Source organism: Ctenopharyngodon idella, chromosome 1 (assembly GCF_019924925.1).
Source record: "Ctenopharyngodon idella isolate HZGC_01 chromosome 1, HZGC01, whole genome shotgun sequence".
In the NCBI taxonomy this organism is placed as follows: domain Eukaryota; kingdom Metazoa; phylum Chordata; class Actinopteri; order Cypriniformes; family Xenocyprididae; genus Ctenopharyngodon; species Ctenopharyngodon idella.
This window is the reverse complement of record NC_067220.1, coordinates 38,663,795-38,681,286: the sequence shown is the minus strand read 5'-3', so window position 1 is coordinate 38,681,286 and position 17,492 is coordinate 38,663,795. Positions and strand designations below refer to the sequence as shown.

Sequence of the window (17,492 nt, the reverse complement as noted above, 5' to 3'; positions counted from 1 at the left end):
CATCCCAACAATAAAATGGTAAAGACACCCATGAAAATACCTCAAATTACTTGTTTTCTGCCTGAGAAATCCCCTATTCTCCATCCTGAATGCCTTACACATACAGGCTGAATTCCTGTGAAATATAGTAATAGATACACTGCAAAATAAGCGAGTCTTAAGGAGTTTTTAATTAGTCATTTTTGACTTGTTTTCCAGGAAATTATCTAAAAATGATTAAAATAAGATTTTAATAGTTTTTAAAGTATGCAATACCGTTCAAAACTTTAGGGTCAGTAAGATTTTTTTTTTTTTTTTTTTTAAATAATTTTATTCTGCAAGGACTTATTAAATTGATCAATAAAAATATTTATAGTGTTCCAAAAGATTTCTGTTTCAAATAAGTGCTGAAAGAATCCTGAAATAATAATAATAATTTATGGTTTCCACAAAAATATGAAGCAGCACCAATGTCTTCAACATTGATAACAATAAGAAATGTTTCTTGAGCAGCAAATCAGCATATTAGAATGATTTCTGAAGGATCATATGACACTGAAGACTGGAAAATTTAGCTTTGACATCACAGGAATAAATTACATTTGAAAATCTATTCAAAACAGATAACAGTTATTTTAAATTGTAAAAATATTTGACAATATATTGCTGTTTTTACTGTATTTTTGATCACATAAATGTAGCCTTGGTGAACAGACATCTTTCAAAAACATTTTTAAAAAAATCTTACCGACCCCAAAATTTTAAACTGTTGTGTATATTCAATACATGTGCATTTTTTTTTTTTTTTTTTTTTTAAATTAAACAATTAAAATTTAAAAACTTATGTAGTGTTGCTTAAGGTAAATTTATTTTGTTCAGGTCATTTAACTGGATATTTTAACTGGAAAATAAACAAAATAAAAATACTTAAGAATAGGATTTTTTGCACTATGCATATGCTATTATGATCCCATCAATTGTCAAAAATCTTTTTATTTAAATGTTTTAAAGTGTACATCGTCATTTGTAAGGCGGATAAATAGACAAATTTGATGTTTCTCAGTCTGTCAGATCTGCATAAATTGACAAGCAGTGGAAATATTCTCTGTTTCATGTATATTAGTTTAAGGCTGCCATGATGAATCAGCTGGGGCATCCATACCCAGCTTGCTAATTACTGAATCGAAGATAGAGCGCCTTTTAGCTGTGTTTTCAAAGCTATAGCAGCCCACAGAAAGAGAAAAAAGAAGAAAGAGTGTGAAACGGTCCAATTTGTGTTTGGGTGCCACAGGGTAGTGAACTGATCAACCATAAAACCTTTGTCTCGAAGGTTTTTGGGAAGGACCATATTTGTCACATCTGCGCAGCTTTCATGACAAAAAGAAGCGGAATAACAGGATGTGGGGTGACTTAATAATAAGAAGGGAAATAGATGTTCACTTGATGCTGAAAAATTTTCACCTGACGGAGAGGATTCTCTTCTTTGTTCAGAGAACTAAATTCTTTTAGGCCAGTTGCTAGTTTAATCGCTAAAAAATTAAAAAGCACAGCGCGAGCCAAATTTGCTGGCAAGGGCTTCATTCATTCACAGGGTTGGCTAGATAACACATGGGGGCCATATGGGTGAATGCTAAAAGAGTTAGCTTACATCTGGGTCGACTCTTTCAAAACCATCCCAGTTTCCAAATGTTCTCAAAAAAAAAAAAAACACCAGTCCAACATGGCTGTGAGCCACAGGATTGTATGTTGATGGTGCATGCCAAATATTAAAGATGGAAGGAATGAATGAGGAAAGAAACCTGATAGTGTGGACTTGATGTTCTGAGCCGACTTTGTCGAGATTATTCTGTTCTGTGATCTTTCAAACAAGTGGTATGCTTGCAAACTGTTCTTGATAAAAGCATTGGTCTTCTGAAAATACTAACGCACCACCCAATGCCACAAGCCACACATCAGTGTACACGAAGAAGGAATGTAATGAATTTCTTAAACAGAGTTAGGAAAGAAAAATGACTTGTCACAACAATTCATCAGTATGTTCGGAAGACTAAACCCTTTAACAATAGTGCACACACACACAATGCAAACAACAGCTTTCGTAATACAACAGTGAATGGTTGATTGGTGAACTCAAGGTTTGCCTTTAGGATTAGTCTCATGTTTTTTCTGATCGCCAAGAACCACATTAGAAAATAGGGAGTTTACGACATCATGACTCAGTCAGACCAGAGGTATGGAAGAGGCTCTTACCATTGTTCAGATGTACGCCGTTTTCATTCTCTGGCCTGTACCTGCAGGAAATTGTAGCTTTTAATTACCAGGATGTGCCTCCAAGTAACACATAAGTCCATCTCTGGTCTTAATTGTCATTGTAGGGCCAACAAACATAATTTTCTGGCATATTTAACACATCAACATTGTTCATTAAACGAACAATTCACCCAATAATGAAAATATCCTGTCATCATTTACTCATGTCATTTCAAACCTTTATGACTTACTTTCTTCCAATGAACACAAAGGGAGAAAATCTGAATAATGTGCTGAACAAGTCATTCAGGATGATTCTTGTGAATTGGATTAAACGATTTATTGAAAAGATCTGACTCAAAAGAACGTTCCATTCATAAATTAGTCGTATGGACACTTTAAAGAGAGAGAGAGCTTTATTGCATTTTTTGTCATTTTGTAGCTTGATAGTACTCATTCTTCAAAAATTCACCTTTTGTGTTCCATAAAAGAAAAAGTCAAATCCATTTGGAAAACATGAGGCAGTGTAAATGATGCCAGACGCCATTTTAAATTTTGGGTGAACTATTCATTTAACTCCATTATACATAACTCTGAATTATATAATCTAGACTTAGCGCCAGATATACAATGAACTTTTAAATGTACAAGCACACATTGCTAATGCATTTATAAAACGGCAAATAGCCAGAAAAGATAAAAACAATACAGGAAGCACATGGACTTTAAAACAGACTAATCCTAAAGACTTAATTGTGAGGAGAGGATGGAAAGATGGGGTGGTTGGGTGTGCTGTTCACATGTTGTGAAAATTACAAATTGTGGATTTGTGAATTGTGAATTTTCAGGCAACCAACAAAGTCTTAAATTCATAAATGTTCATGTTGACTTTAGAAATGTTCTTTTATGGTTGGAATTCACTGCGTGAAAGCGTATATTGAGCATGCGGTATCCCATCATTAACCACTTGCCACCATTTTCACAAACTAAGTGACATTAGCTAAGTTAGTGCGTACATTAATGAAATAGGACAAAGTACAGCAGGGATAGTAGGTTTCTGAGTCTTACCTGAGGCAGGTTCCTGGATCTTTTCCCTCTTCCGCTTCTTTTTCTTTCCCTATAAAACAGCCAGAGGAATATTTAAAGGCCTGCCACAAAAGCATGAAATTTCTGCAATTTGTCAATTGACCAAATACTCCTCATTAAGCTAAAATAAAATAAAATAAAATAAAATAAAATAATAAATAGTCCAATACCACTTCCTAATTCTTCTGGATTGCACGGCCTAATCACCAATCAGAAAGTTAAACAAGAATAAAACATCTGCCCCTGCTCCAATTGACACGACAAATACTCCTCTTGAGTGAGGAGTCTGGATTTGTAGCTTACCCAAAATCCCCTGGCAGGATGACTATAGGTATAGATAGTGCCGCACTGTCATTTTGCAGTCCAATATGAGCCACGCTTTGGTTGCCTGCTGTAAAGTCTGATAATCCACTTATTCAGTCACTAATCTGTGTATTCTAGCCCTGGCTGACAGAACCAAGAAGCCCAGAGCAGAAGAAGCGTCAATGACTGTGCAGGGATACGCTCAGAATCCTTAGCACTATTAAATACAAGTGTGCTCCCACCACTAATATATAAGTGGAGATGAAAGTTCATCTGTCTTTGAAGTGTTTCTTTTTAGTCCTGTTGCTTTTCCATTTGGTGATTAGTGTGAAAGCCAGGTTTTAGTTTTAGCATCACATTCTGGCACTTCATATCGAGTGAGATTTATGCCGGTTAAAACTTCACACCATCCAATTTGGATGTGAATTCTACAAGCTAACTGCCTTTATCTGCCACATTTGTACAAACTAAAGGAATAATTGTATAAAGTTAATAATATTGAGTAAATGGTTAGCATTATGTTAGCAATTTGTCCTTTATGCAAAACCACCAGCTTTTCTTACTGAGGTTCAGTATGTGACAGAGCGACACTCTGAAGGCAGTTACTCAGTAAAATGGCTATTCACATCACGTCCAAATTTTTGGCATAACAAAACTTTTATAATAACAAGATGTAATTGACCTCATTCATGTACCATAAGCTGAATGAATGAATGTAAATCGTTCTAATTCAACAATTCAATACAACAATTTACGCAAGAATGTTTTTACGAACAATTTATTGCTATAAAAATTTGTCCTGTTCATGTATCCGAGTCTCATTTATGAAACCAAGCATAATTTTGTAAATTGTTCATAAAACATTCAACATTATTTACAAAAGAGCATTTTTACAAAGAATTTACAGAAATTTGTTCAACTTGTGTATCATGAATCAGTCGTAAAACCATTATCACTTAAATTGGTACAATTTGCACAAGAACGTTTTCAAGAACAATTTACACAAATTCATATGCTCATTTCTGAGCTTCTGAGTTTTCTGAAACTCAAGCAGAACAAATTATTGTAAATCAATCAACAATTTCCACAATAAATTTATGAACGATTAACAATTCCACTTGTGTTTCTGAGCCTCATTTATGAAACTGGTGTAAATAACCCTTTGTACGTATACATTCAATGCAATAATTTACAGAAAAGCGTTTTAACAATTTATACAAATTTGTTGTCTAAAACCCATTCTAATTGAACAATTCAATACAATTTATGCAAGACTGTTTTTACGAATAATTTATTGCTATAAAAATTTGTTCTGTTCATGTATCTGAGCCTCATTTATGAAACCAAGCAGAACTGTGTAAACTGTTCATAAAAACACATTCTTATAAAACTGTCACATTCAACACAATTCGCGTTTTTTTTTTTGTTTTTTTTACAATTTACGCTTTTTTACAAACAATATACACAAATTTGTTCGGCTTGTGTTTCACGAATCAGTCATGAAACCAATATCACTTAAATTGGTACAATTTGTGCAAAAACATTTTCAAGAACAATTTACACAAATTCGGCTTCATTTATGAAACCCGAGCAGAACAAATTTATGTAAATAAATCATAAATCCATTCTTATGTGAAGTATCAATGCAACAATTTACACAATACATTTTTTACGAACGATTAACAATTCTGCTTGTGTTTCTGAGCCTCATTTATGAAAGTCGAGCAGAATGAATGTGTAAATCAGCCATAAAACCCTTTGTTTATAAATTTGTACATATACATTCAATGCAATAATTTACAGAAAAGACTTTTTTTGAACAATTTACACAAATCTGTTCTACTCGCGTTTCATGAATGAGGCCCAATGTAACTCCTTCAAACAAACAATCTGAATAATCATCAATAGTAGTCATTGTAAAACAATGATCAGCCATTTTGTTAAGGCTAAGTTGACATTTTTCTTCAATTAAATGTAACAAATCGTTATCTATCTTGTCAATATTTGCATTATTTATATTTGAACAGGATTTTAGACTTTTCCAGCAAAAGAACCTACTTATTTTACAACCGTTTTTCATAAGATTAACATTCGGACTACAAATCAAGCAATATAGACTTGTGAATCGTGTCCTCTGCAGTAGTGAGTATGCATATATTTTCACTTTTGAAGACATTCACTGCGAGCATTATATTTACTCTCATGCGATCAACACACGACACAACTCTCACTCTCAGGCAGTGTGTTAGTGTGGACACTTACATAATTGTCTCTGGCAGACCATCCTGGGTAAAGCTGCATATGGAGCTGCCGTTCCTTGCGGGCTAATTCGTAATACTTAGCTTGCTCTTCCCGAGATAAAGCATGCCACTGTTCGGTGCAGAGGGAGATTAGAGAGAGGGGGAAAAAAGTAGTCAATTACTGACATGCACTTTTAAGTTCCTTCCAAAGAGACGCGTGCTGGCGTTTGGCTAAAAATCCTTGTTAACTCAAACATTGCGTGAGTGTGTGTGTGTATGTGTGTGCACGTGTAAATGTGTGCGTGTGTGTGTGCGTGTGCCTGGGGGTGGAATGGAACATGATGAAGAGATTAACATATGCAGCGATGAGAGAAGAGAAGAAAAAAAACATGAAACTTTGATTTCATATCAAAACACTGGTTCCAATTTTGCGGCGCTTTACTTCAAACCATGTCAGGGTGCAATTACCCCACACCGCCACAAAACGGTCCTTTGCTGTGGCTAGCCGCCTCAAACCGCCGTAAAGCATTAAATATGTTTAACGGTTCCTCTTTTTTTTTTTTTATTCCAAAAAGGAGGAATATACTCCGTTAAACCAGCTACCTGCCCAAAGGCCCCAATTTCTGAACCGTCAGCTTGTGTGTTGGTGTACTTGTTAAATTGAGTTAGGCAGAAGTGCTAACTACAATAGACCCCTTCGTGAAGGAAGTCTCGTGGTGCAAGAGGTCTCCCAAGGCGTGACAGCGAATCAGATACGTACCCTCCGGCCGAGGATCTGATTGATTGCGGCACTCTCCTTCAGCGTGCATTCGGCCACCACATTGGCACGCATCTCTTTCATATACAGCATGAAAGCGTTTAGAGGTTTCTTGATGTGAGGTCTTTTGGGCTCCTGCTCCTTTCTCTGCTCATGCTGAGGTTTCCTGGAGAAACAGGAGGAGGAAAAGAGTTAAAAAGGGGGGAAGAATTATTAAGTGATACAGGGAAATACAAAGGGGAAAAACACTCAGAGGGTGGTGCGAAAGCGGCTGCCACAGCGACGCCATGGCGTGTGAGAGCGCCGAATGTCTGATTCCAACCACCAATCAGAAAGCTGCATGAGAGAACAAATCTGGGAACCAGTACCAAAAAGCTAGCAGCGGCTTTTAATTATGTCCAGTTGGGTGCTTTCATGCAAAGAGATTACTTCACCAGTAATGGCAACCAAACCTTCATATTTCCTCTCTCTACTCTACCAGAGTCCCAGTATTTCACTCCCATTGGTGACCTAGGCCCTGTTTACACCTGGTATTAAGATGCGTTTTGGTCGATCAGATCACAAGTGGACTTTTGTCCACTTTCAACCACTTCTGTCCTGATTTTTTCGAGGGGAGGATCTATGGGTGGGTAAATGTATGGGTTTTTTCAGATCTTTCGATTTAATGGACAAAATAAGCTCTCGCAATTTACATACTGTATGAACGCGCCCAGAGACTACGGGAAAACAGAGAGCAGCAGCTTTCATTCCTGCTCTGACAGCAGCAAGACCGGACGAACGCTGCGAGTGTGTGTTAGAAATCAGGAATGGTGAGAGAACATTGTGCTTGGTACATTTTTCATCTTCAAACCAAACTTGGCCTTCAGTCAACAAAGTTTAAATCCCGTCTGGGTAGCGCGCCATAATGTTTGTGCATTAGGTCAGTAGGCGGAGAGTAGGCGGTATTTAGTGGCTTTTCGAACACATTCGACCACATGAGCGTTTACATGTGTTACTACCTCTGGAAGTGGTCAAAAATGGAGAAGCTCAAAACGTTTTAGACCCTGTTTACACCTGTATTTAGTGTCGTCCCCTTGTGATCCGATCGACCAAAATTCTTAATATCAGGTGGAAACAGGGCCTGATACCTCAAGCCAACTGCCAATCGTTGAAATCCGATGCACCAAAAATCAAATTTGAGCTGACCGATAAATGGCCGATATTAAAGTTCTGTAATATTTTGTCAGAATAAATTAAAAGATTAAAACTATTGATTTTAGTTTAGTGTTTTAAGCCACAATGAAACGAAAGTAGCAACAGATCTTTTTGTATTGTGAGATGTGGGTGTTGCACTCAAAAGTGGAGGCAGATGAACGTGAGCTTGCAAGGGCAGGGTTTAAGCAGGTTAAGGCTGCGTCCAAAATTTAAAAAACGTTGTCTTCCGAGGACACATTCCAAGGTAGGAAGGCATCAAGGTACATCCGAATCCAATGTTAGCTTCACTTCCTGTCTCCTGAGATACCTTCATCTGATCGATTCATAAAGGCAGCATAGATGTATCCTTCGCTGCCTTTGGTGTATCCCACAATCCTGTGCATTCCATTCCATGACAGCTGAGCTAAAAAATAAAGATGGCATCTGGAAGTTGCGGTTGGTGGTCAGTTTGTGTGTAAATGTACATTTTTGACCAACGTTTTCCACTTTCCAACGTTTTCTAGCGAGAAATTACTATTGTAGTAATTAAATATTCAATTAGTTATTAACAAAGCACACAATATTTTGCTGTAGATCATTATTAAACAGTAATGCTGCCTCAGAAGTCTGTCCGAAATCAGTTTAGTGAAACTTTGTGCACAAATTCTACCTACAAAGTCATTGCCTGATAAGGCAGCGAGGTAACTAGTCAGCTGCCTACGTTTTTGGACGCAGTCTTAATGATTGAAGAAGTCCTGCATACATCACCAGAGAGAAGTCGGGCATTTTCACTGGAACGACCAGTCATAACAACTTGATTAAATATTATGAGGTCAAAATTTGTTTGCACAGATGAATTGTTTGCAATTAAGATCTGTAATATGCATGTAGAAAATCAAAAGTGTGGAATTTCATGCTAAAAGGGAATTGAAAAATGGATATTCATTTTGATATTTACTAAAGATTACATTTAACAATGTTATTAAATTAATAATGTTTTTAAAGATTAACTATGAGTGTTAGATAACAGAAATAAGCATGCGCAAATAAATATACTATATCAGTCAATATATCCCATATTAACCAATACCAATAAACTAAAACAAAAAAATCTCTAATATTGGTCAATAATCAATGCAATGTAAATAAATGTGCTATCAGGGAACAAAGACATTGATTGTATTTTTAGCACGCTGTAGAAAGAGACACTCACATGTGCATCAGGTCTGTGTCGTGCTGCGGTTCGTGTTTCACCTGCGGGTTGACAATGGCGGGATGGGGGATTCCCGTGGCATGGGGTCCAGGAGGGCCTGGTACCATGTGATGAGAGAACCTGGATGTGAAAAATAATGTGTGTGGGTTAATGTGTCATTCACCATCTGTATTCATAGCTAATCTTAACCTTTTGAAGATTCAAGCTCTCAAAATAAAATAAGTCTATGTAGCCAATGCATCTACTTCACACAAATGGTTCTAATACAACCTGATCTGCTTACGTCAAAACCATTCGTTTCTCTTAAATGTAACCATTTGGCCATGTGTGCACTCACCATCCCAGTGGAGGGGTCATCTGTCCAACTCCCCCAGGGGAGAGGGGGTAGAAATTGGGAATGTCTGGTCCAGGATGATGCCTGGGCATACCTGCTTCAGGATTCAAGAAGATGAGAAAACGACAGTGGCGTGTGTTAGTGTGAGACAGACACATCTGGAAAACAGCAGTGTGACATCAATGTGTGCTGCACAGTCGGGCCCTAAGGTCCGGTGCGGTGCATAAGCGGATCATGGGATAATTAGGAATGCTTTTGCGCTGTTCTAATAAGCCCCGCTGATATGATTCACGCTGCTTATGGATGTCAGTTGGCCTGCGGTACTAAGCTTCTCAACTTCACCCCAAACGCACGCGTGCACACTCACAAAAACAGACATTTGCACCAAGGTCAAGACTGTGTTTGTGTATAAAGACTTAAATCAAGGAGGGAAAAGTGAAGTAAGGCCCTAGGGCTAAATTAAACTGTCAAAGGGGTGTCCGTGGATGACAACAAAGCCCTAGGGATATATATACACACACAGCAAGAACATTCCATTTAAAAACAACCCCTGCATCTCCAACTGATCATTTTTCTCTCCATTGTTTCACATGGAGCTCAGAATGTGTGGTCTGTTATTGCAAAAGGCTAAAATGGGCATTAAATTGTTGCGTTAAACACTAGATAACATCACTGTCTTCCTCATGCACAGCCTAGGTGACATCAGAGGAAAAGACATTACATTTTTTCTTTGGAATAATATGCACAGTAGGATCAGAAATGTATATTTAAAAGGCAAACGTGGTCCACTTTGATTTCACGTCGACTATCTGTGCTTTCTATGCTAAGGACTAAAACATTAAACACTGCACATTTACCTGAATTCTTACTCAAAAAAGATCTTGAAAAGGCTAATCTCTCACATTTTGTTTGTGTAAGTGTATTATCCATTCCGCCCTCAGCGTATTATGTCTGATGAATAAGTGACTCCATGTTTGTGTTTGTGTATGAAAACAGAGCAAGTTTTGGATCATTGGCCAATCTGCTTGTGGCGTGCAGCCTTGTTCAGGCTATTTATAGCTCTCCAGACCTCCTCCACTTCATCACATCCTGTCTGCCCTCTCCCTCGCCGGTTCGCCACAGAGGTGAGTGTTAGCCGGAAGGAGCACATATGGAGTTGGGTTCGCGTGTAACAACGCTTGCCAAAAAAAATCTCAACGCCCCTTTTAAACTTTAACCCCACCTCCTTTGACAGAGTTGGGGGGAAATAGGATTCTACTAAGAATGAACTGTTAGCTTATTAAAGTGTAAGTGTATAGTTAAGGTCTCTTCGGATCAGTGATATTAGAGAAATAGGTGCTTAAAAACACCAGGAAATAACATTCCAACACATAGCAACAGACTTAAAGGGACAGTCCACCCAAAAATGAAAATTCTGTTATCATTTATTCAGCCTCAAGTCATTCTAAACCTGCATTTATTCTATCTGTGGAAGACAAAAGAAGATATTTTGTAGAATGTTGATAACCAAACAGTTTTGATGACCAATGATTTCCATTATACTGAAGGAAAAAAAAACAGACATGAAAAAATCTTATATTATGTTTCACAGAATAAAGTCAAACCGTTTTGGACGACATGACAGATTTTTCATTTTTGGGTAAATATTATTAAAAAACAAAATTTACCCACAATGTTTCCAGTTTCTCCTTTGTTTGATATTAATCAATAATAATCAAAGCCTACATTTCAATTCAATAAAATGGATTAAATCAAGTTCCCCCCTAAATAATTTTCAGGTGAATATTCCATTTTACACAGAAATGTCAAAAATGTTGTTAAAGGTAAGTAGACATCTTTGACGCTCTTCACCGAAGGGATAGACGCTTGCTTTCAAATGCTCCCATGTGTATCTGTGTAAGCGTTCGGTGAAGAGCGTCAAAAATGCCTATTTTCAACGTTTTTGAAGTGTTGACATATCTGTTGAGCACATGAACACAATGGCCAATCAGAGGTGTTTAAGAATCCGCTCAACAGCACTCAAAATGCTAGGGGGAAATGCTGGTATTGTCACATTTTTAAAATTTCAGTACGCACTTGGTACCAAAGTCGATAATTTTGACAACACTAGTCAAAATGCATTAAAGGCGTTAAAGTTAAAGGTGATGTCTTTTTTCATGTTAAATGACTGTTGTCCCAACTTAACTGGTGAGCTTCTCCTTTACCTGGCCTACAGATGATCTATTTCTGTCCAAAATAGTTTATTTATGAGATGTGTACATTGTGGTAACTGCCAAACTAAAGTCAAAGTTGGGTGCTTCATAGTGGAAGCTAATTGGTACTGGTTGCAATTGTGAATTTTGACTATATAATTTAGATTTATATGCATTTGTGTAGCTCATAAAACTAAAACCATTTAATACTTAACATGCAGACCAATGGCAGACGAGGATAATGTCTTTAAGTCATAGTTATAGCTACTAAATTGTGATTTTAAATTACTTTAATAGTTTGCGATGAACAACAGTGTGTGGTTTACATGCGTTTACCTTGCTTGGGGTTGATGTCCTGTGGGTGGTGTCCCGAGTGTGGGCCAGGGGCGAAGTGCTCGTCGCTGTATGTGATCAGAGGGGTGAGGGGGTGAACGGCATGGGACGGCTGAACCACCGGCACCTTATTTGACTGCAAAACACAGAGGAAAAAACTGATATTGTAACAACATCAAACGTGACCGAGGCTTTCAGACTGACAAATGGGCAACAATCCAACAAAGTTGAGCATTCACACTTCCACCTCACCAACTATGATGATATGTGGACTGTCTACTGCAGTATTTTGGGGCAGAAACAAATGAATAAAGAAGGGGGTTGGGAGAGACAGAGTGTGGGTTAGAGGAGGAGAGAATGAGAAACAGGGAGGGAGGGAGGGAACGCCACAGGGCAGAGGCAGACCAGAGGTCTCGGGGCTGAAGATCAAAGGGAATCATTAGCCAGTGAATAAGGGAGTTCATTACAGAGCCCCGGCCGTCTGCGGTGGAACTAAGCAGGGTTAATCACGTCAGCAGCGGACTCAACACACACACACACACACACACACACACACACACACACACAGAGCTCTGAGCTGACTCACAAAGCAATGCTCAGCACACCACAAAAGGACATCAAGTACACTGTGTGCAAGAACATGTAGCAATTTTTCAGATAATTGGTGAGCTTCTCCATTACCTGGTCTACAGATGATCTATTTCTGTCCAAAGTAGTTTATTTATGAGATATTTGCACAATTTCGTAACTGCCAAACTCTGGATTTTCTTTGAGCCTAAAGTCAAAGTTGGGGGCTTGTCAATTAAAGAATCATAGTGGAAGTTCTGACTATATAATTTAGTTTAATGCGCATTTGTGTAGCTCATGGATATTGTAATTAACTAAAATAAAAATAAAATCATTTTCAATATTTGGATCTAATATAAAAATAAAAACCTAGTTCAAAATATTAGTAAAGACTATAATAGTGTCTCAGTGATACTAAAACAAAACTGGTGTAGCTTTGATGAAAAATAGCAATAAAGCTTAGAGAAAGACGTTATTATTAGGAGACAAATCTATTTCACGAATGATGAAATACATAAAGCATCATTACACATGCACGTCCTTCACCCCTTCGTTTAGTTGCATTGGCACTATAAAAATGTCCTGTATTTGTTAGCAAGGAAAAAGAAACGAAGTAAGAAATTACCTAATAAATCTGATTTAATCTGACCAAAGTCACTTGAATGCACATTACATTTGTTCATTGTGAGTGGGAAATTCCCAGGAAGACTTGAAGGCAGCTTATAATTAAATCAAATTTCAACAAACACATTAAAATGTCCTATGAAATCAATCTGAATACAAAAACAAACATGAAATCCCTTAAAAAGAAAAGTGCAAACAATCAGTTATTGATTGCATTCGGTTCCTTAAAACTCAAAGGTTCAGCTGTATTGAATCACCAAATGCAGAACTTTACCCGTCTTACACGGGTAAGAAGTGGCCCACCCGTGCCACAGGCAAAACTCCCACAGGCATGAATGAGTGGTTTGTCCTAATTTGGGAGCAAAGGTTGCCGTTTCCGACTAGCTAATTGGCCAGAGAGGCAGGTGTAGGGTGCCATTTCCTCGGCAGACGTACTGCTGTAAAACCATGGGGAGGGAAGAGTGTGTCCGTGTGCATTTGGGTGGGGGCGTTATTTCGGAGTCTCTCAGATACGGGAGCGTCTGAGAGGGAGTATGATGATATGAATGGCATTTTCTGGAAAGATCTAAGCTTTGATAGCCAACACTAGGAGTTCCAAACACGTTAGAAACGCCTACATTTTCCAAGGCATTTTTTGTGAGTCTTGAGAATAGAATATGCTGATGATACATAACTGTACATTTCTTTATTACTCAATGCTTTTGAAAATGCCAGATGTAGGCCATGCTCCTGGATCCTTTGTTGGTCCTGGAAAAACAAATATAGTCCTAGAACTGTCCCTAACCCAAACCCTTGTAAAACCAAAAGCAAAATATTAGGTTGATCATGTTATTGAAGCCCTAAGCCCTAAGCGTATCCCTAAAATATGCTGGGAATGTTGTTCCAAGACCAACAAGGATGTTGATCCAGGAGCATGTCCTACTTGGCAAAATCAAGTAGGGGTATAGCAAATATTATAATTAACCACTTTTAGAAGGTTATTCCACCCCACTTTTGGGGTAATAATAACTTAAACGTATATAAACTTTCAGCATACTTCAGTGCAAAGGAAACAAATTGTAGCCAGCTGAAATGTCGTTCTGAGACCAAGAATAAGCCTCTGCCAACCATTCACATCTGCAGTCAATCAAACAAACTCGCAATTGGTACTGGGCGAACGTTATGTGCCCAATTAATATTCATAAGCCAGGCTGACAAGGTTTATGTAAGGTCAGATTCTGTCAGATGATTATTTTTGTTGAAACCTGTTTATATATGGCTGATATTGGCTGATATTATAATCTATATAAGTGAGTTAACATAAACAAACAAATTGTATACACTGGTGCTGTACATAAAAAGTATTAATAATGTTCTTAATAAATTAAAAACAATAAAATATCTGCATTGGTCTTTTTACACAATAATAAAATAAAAGGTAACACTTTACAATAAGGTTCATCAGTTAACATTTAACTACATTAGTTAACATGAACTAAGAATGAACAATACTTCTACAGCATTTATTAATCTTAGTTAATGTTAATTTCAGCATTTACCAATACATTATTAAAATCAAAAGTTGTATTTGTTAACATTAATTAATGCACCGTGAACTAACATGAACAAAACAATGAACTGCTGGATTTTTATTAACTAACATTAAAGGGATAGTTTACCCAAAAGTGAAAAATATCCCATGATTTACTCACCCTCAAGCCATCCTAAGTGTATATGGCTATCTTCTTTCAGACAAACACAATCTGAGTTATATTAAAAAACATCCTAGCTCTTCCAAGCCTTATAATGGTAGTGAATGGTGCTCCTGATTTTGAAGCCTAAAAAAGTGCATCCATCCATCATAAAAGATATCTACATGGCTTCAGGGGGTTAATAAAGGCCTTCTGAAGCGAAGCGATGGATTTTTGTAAGAAAAATCCATATTTAAATATTTATTTATTTATTAACTAAAAAAAAAAAAAAAAAAAAAAACTAGCTTCCGGCAGACAGCCTACACAAATCGATTTACGCCAAAAGACTTACCTCTGACCTGACGCATGACGCAATGACGAATGCGGAAGCACAGAGGAGAGAGAAAAACAAAACACCGGTCATGAATTAGTAGTCTAAAATGAGAATTTTTAAAGAGAAATATTGAAGGATTTCGATATAAGAGAAGAGGAGCTTGAGTTTGTTGCCCAGCCCTATTTGTTTGAACCACGAGAGGTGTCTAAGCTTTCAATACTCCTACATCCTGCATCATACGTCAGGTCAGAAGTTACTCTTTTGGCATACATCGATTTGCATAGGTTGTCTGCCAGAAGCTAGTTATTTTACTTTATAAAATTTTAAAAGTTTTAAATATGGATATTTTTCTTACTAATGTTAACAAATGAGACTTTATTTTAAAGTGTTACCAAATACGATAAAATAAAAATAAAAGTTTAAATAAATTAGCCTGTTAATAATTCAGTCCATGATGTGGTTTAAATACAGGTTCAACTGATGGTCAGAGGTGACGGCTAATCTGGCAGAGTAGTTTTAAAAAGGCTCTTTTGCTACCTTAAGGAAACCTTATCCCTGACTCGTCCTCATTACTAATATGTGACTGGGGGGCAGTAGCTACTGTGAAAGGCCCTCACTGGAAGACTGCACGATAGCATCCTTACCCCCTCTTCATTTTACGCCTCTCAGCTCTTATTGGCTTTTCCTCTGGGAGAGAGATAAGAGGCAGGCATATTTTTCATTTAAGCCCCTAGTCTCTGTCTCCAAGTAAAGGAGAAAAAGAGATACCAAGGAGCAGAGGAAGAACTTAAAACAGTTCAAGTTGAAGAAAGGAGTCCACGCAAGCATCATACAAAAGGCACCACAACTCTCCAGTACATCAATACGGGGTCCTCGACTTATGGCAGCCATGAAAAGGGGGAGTTGGCACTTTGCGTTCCACCTTATTCGATCGAGGCCTCTTTTTATGTCCTCTCAGTCGCAGCTGTCAGAGCCCATTTCTCTCAACTTCTTAATAAACTGCCATCTCAGAGCATTGCATGAAGCTAAAATTCCAGAAGGGAACCTCAAGACTGCAGTGCCAATTCGTAGGGGCCCTGAGGCACAACCTTGAAAAATGTTCACTCTGAGAAAAAAAAAAAAAAAAAAAAAAGAGAAATGAAACCAAAAATGTGGTCGCCTTTAATAAACGAAGGCAGGGTTTGGTTCTTTCGGATTCCTGTAGTCTTAAATAAAAGTCACGCAGGGTGATTCACCGCCACTCAAGGCCATTCAAATCCTTCCAGGTGGTTTGAGATCACAGGCTGCGCCACCCAGTTCCCATCCCGGCTCAATGCCGTATTAAACTAAAAACACTTTCGCCCAACCCGACCAGGAAGTGGCCGGACACCCCGACTGCCCACAGGAACCCGGGTCGGATGGTGCCATGGCGATTTATCCCCAAGGATCTCTCAGGGGCCAGATTTTTCACAGGCCAGGGCAGCAGGATATAGCACGGACGCACCTCCCCCCGTTCTCTCTTTTATTATGAAGAAAAATAATAGGCTTAGGTTTTTCTATTCATATTTGCAGAGAGGCGGTGCCGATTGAAAAGAAGCATGTCCATTTAGGATTTTATAAGCAGGTCTGGCCAAGCCTGCCTCTAGAGCCCCTCAGATGTGGTTTAAAAGAAATTTCATTGTGCAGAACTCAAGCTGGCTGAGGGCCTGCAGAAAATCCAGAGGAAAGAGGGAAAAGCAAGAGTGCGGGAAATGGCAAAATTGGGCGCAATGAGTTGGGAGACAAAATGGACACTGTTCAGTTCAACAACCTCTCCAAAAAAGCACCGCTACTTCAACCAATCAGCACTAAACACTGAAAGCTAATGAAAATGTCTAGATGATAACCCTTTTCTGTCTTTCACAGCAGGTTGAGGTTTACCATCCAGATATGCTTTCCAAACCCAAAACCAGCTCTCTTAGCCAAGCACCCTCTGCTCTCCTTCCCAAAACCTACCCACGCTCATTGGAAAAACGTGCCTATGGTGACATTTCTGGGCTTCTTGCATGTTTCGCAACACTTTCAAAGTGAAATGTCCATTGAATAGCGCTAAAAGCATGTCAACTTTTATCTAAAACAGATTAAATTGAATCTGACAACGCTTTATTATTATGTTGGTTGTTGTACGTATCGCGGCAGTTCAGAAAGGAAATATCTGATCAGTTGCACTAAAAGGTTAATGCTCTATCATGTTTTAAAATAATACACCACCTACACCAGTGGTCTTAAACTCAATTCCTGGAGGGTCACAGCTCTGCACAGTTTAGCTCCAACCAGCTCCAACTCACCTGCTTGGAAGTTTCTAGTAATCCTGAAGACCTTGATTAGCTGGTTCAGGGGTGTTTGATTAGGGTTGGAGCAAAACTGTGCAGAGCTGTGGACCTCCAAGAATTGAGTTTGAGACTACTGACCTACACTA

At 38.1% G+C, this 17,492-nt stretch overlaps 1 protein-coding gene across 4 annotated transcripts in view; it reads right to left on the bottom strand.

Moving 5' to 3' along the window:
• lef1 (lymphoid enhancer-binding factor 1) overlaps positions 1-17,492 on the bottom strand; it is a 51,360-nt gene that overhangs the window by 12,279 nt on the left and 21,589 nt on the right. Inside the window, exons 4-10 of one of the 4 annotated variants that reach the window (XM_051901444.1) lie at positions 11,864-11,996; positions 9,339-9,432; positions 9,002-9,121; positions 6,619-6,781; positions 5,881-5,988; positions 3,298-3,346; positions 2,230-2,270 (exon numbers count right to left, since the gene is read on the bottom strand). In XM_051901444.1, coding sequence (XP_051757404.1) covers positions 2,236-2,270; positions 3,298-3,346; positions 5,881-5,988; positions 6,619-6,781; positions 9,002-9,121; positions 9,339-9,432; positions 11,864-11,996 — 702 coding nt within the window. In that variant the 3' untranslated portion in view covers positions 2,230-2,235. The remainder of the gene's footprint in view (positions 1-2,229; positions 2,271-3,297; positions 3,347-5,880; positions 5,989-6,618; positions 6,782-9,001; positions 9,122-9,338; positions 9,433-11,863; positions 11,997-17,492) is intronic. The other 3 variants (XM_051901455.1, XM_051901426.1, XM_051901435.1) reach the window with 3 other exon arrangements.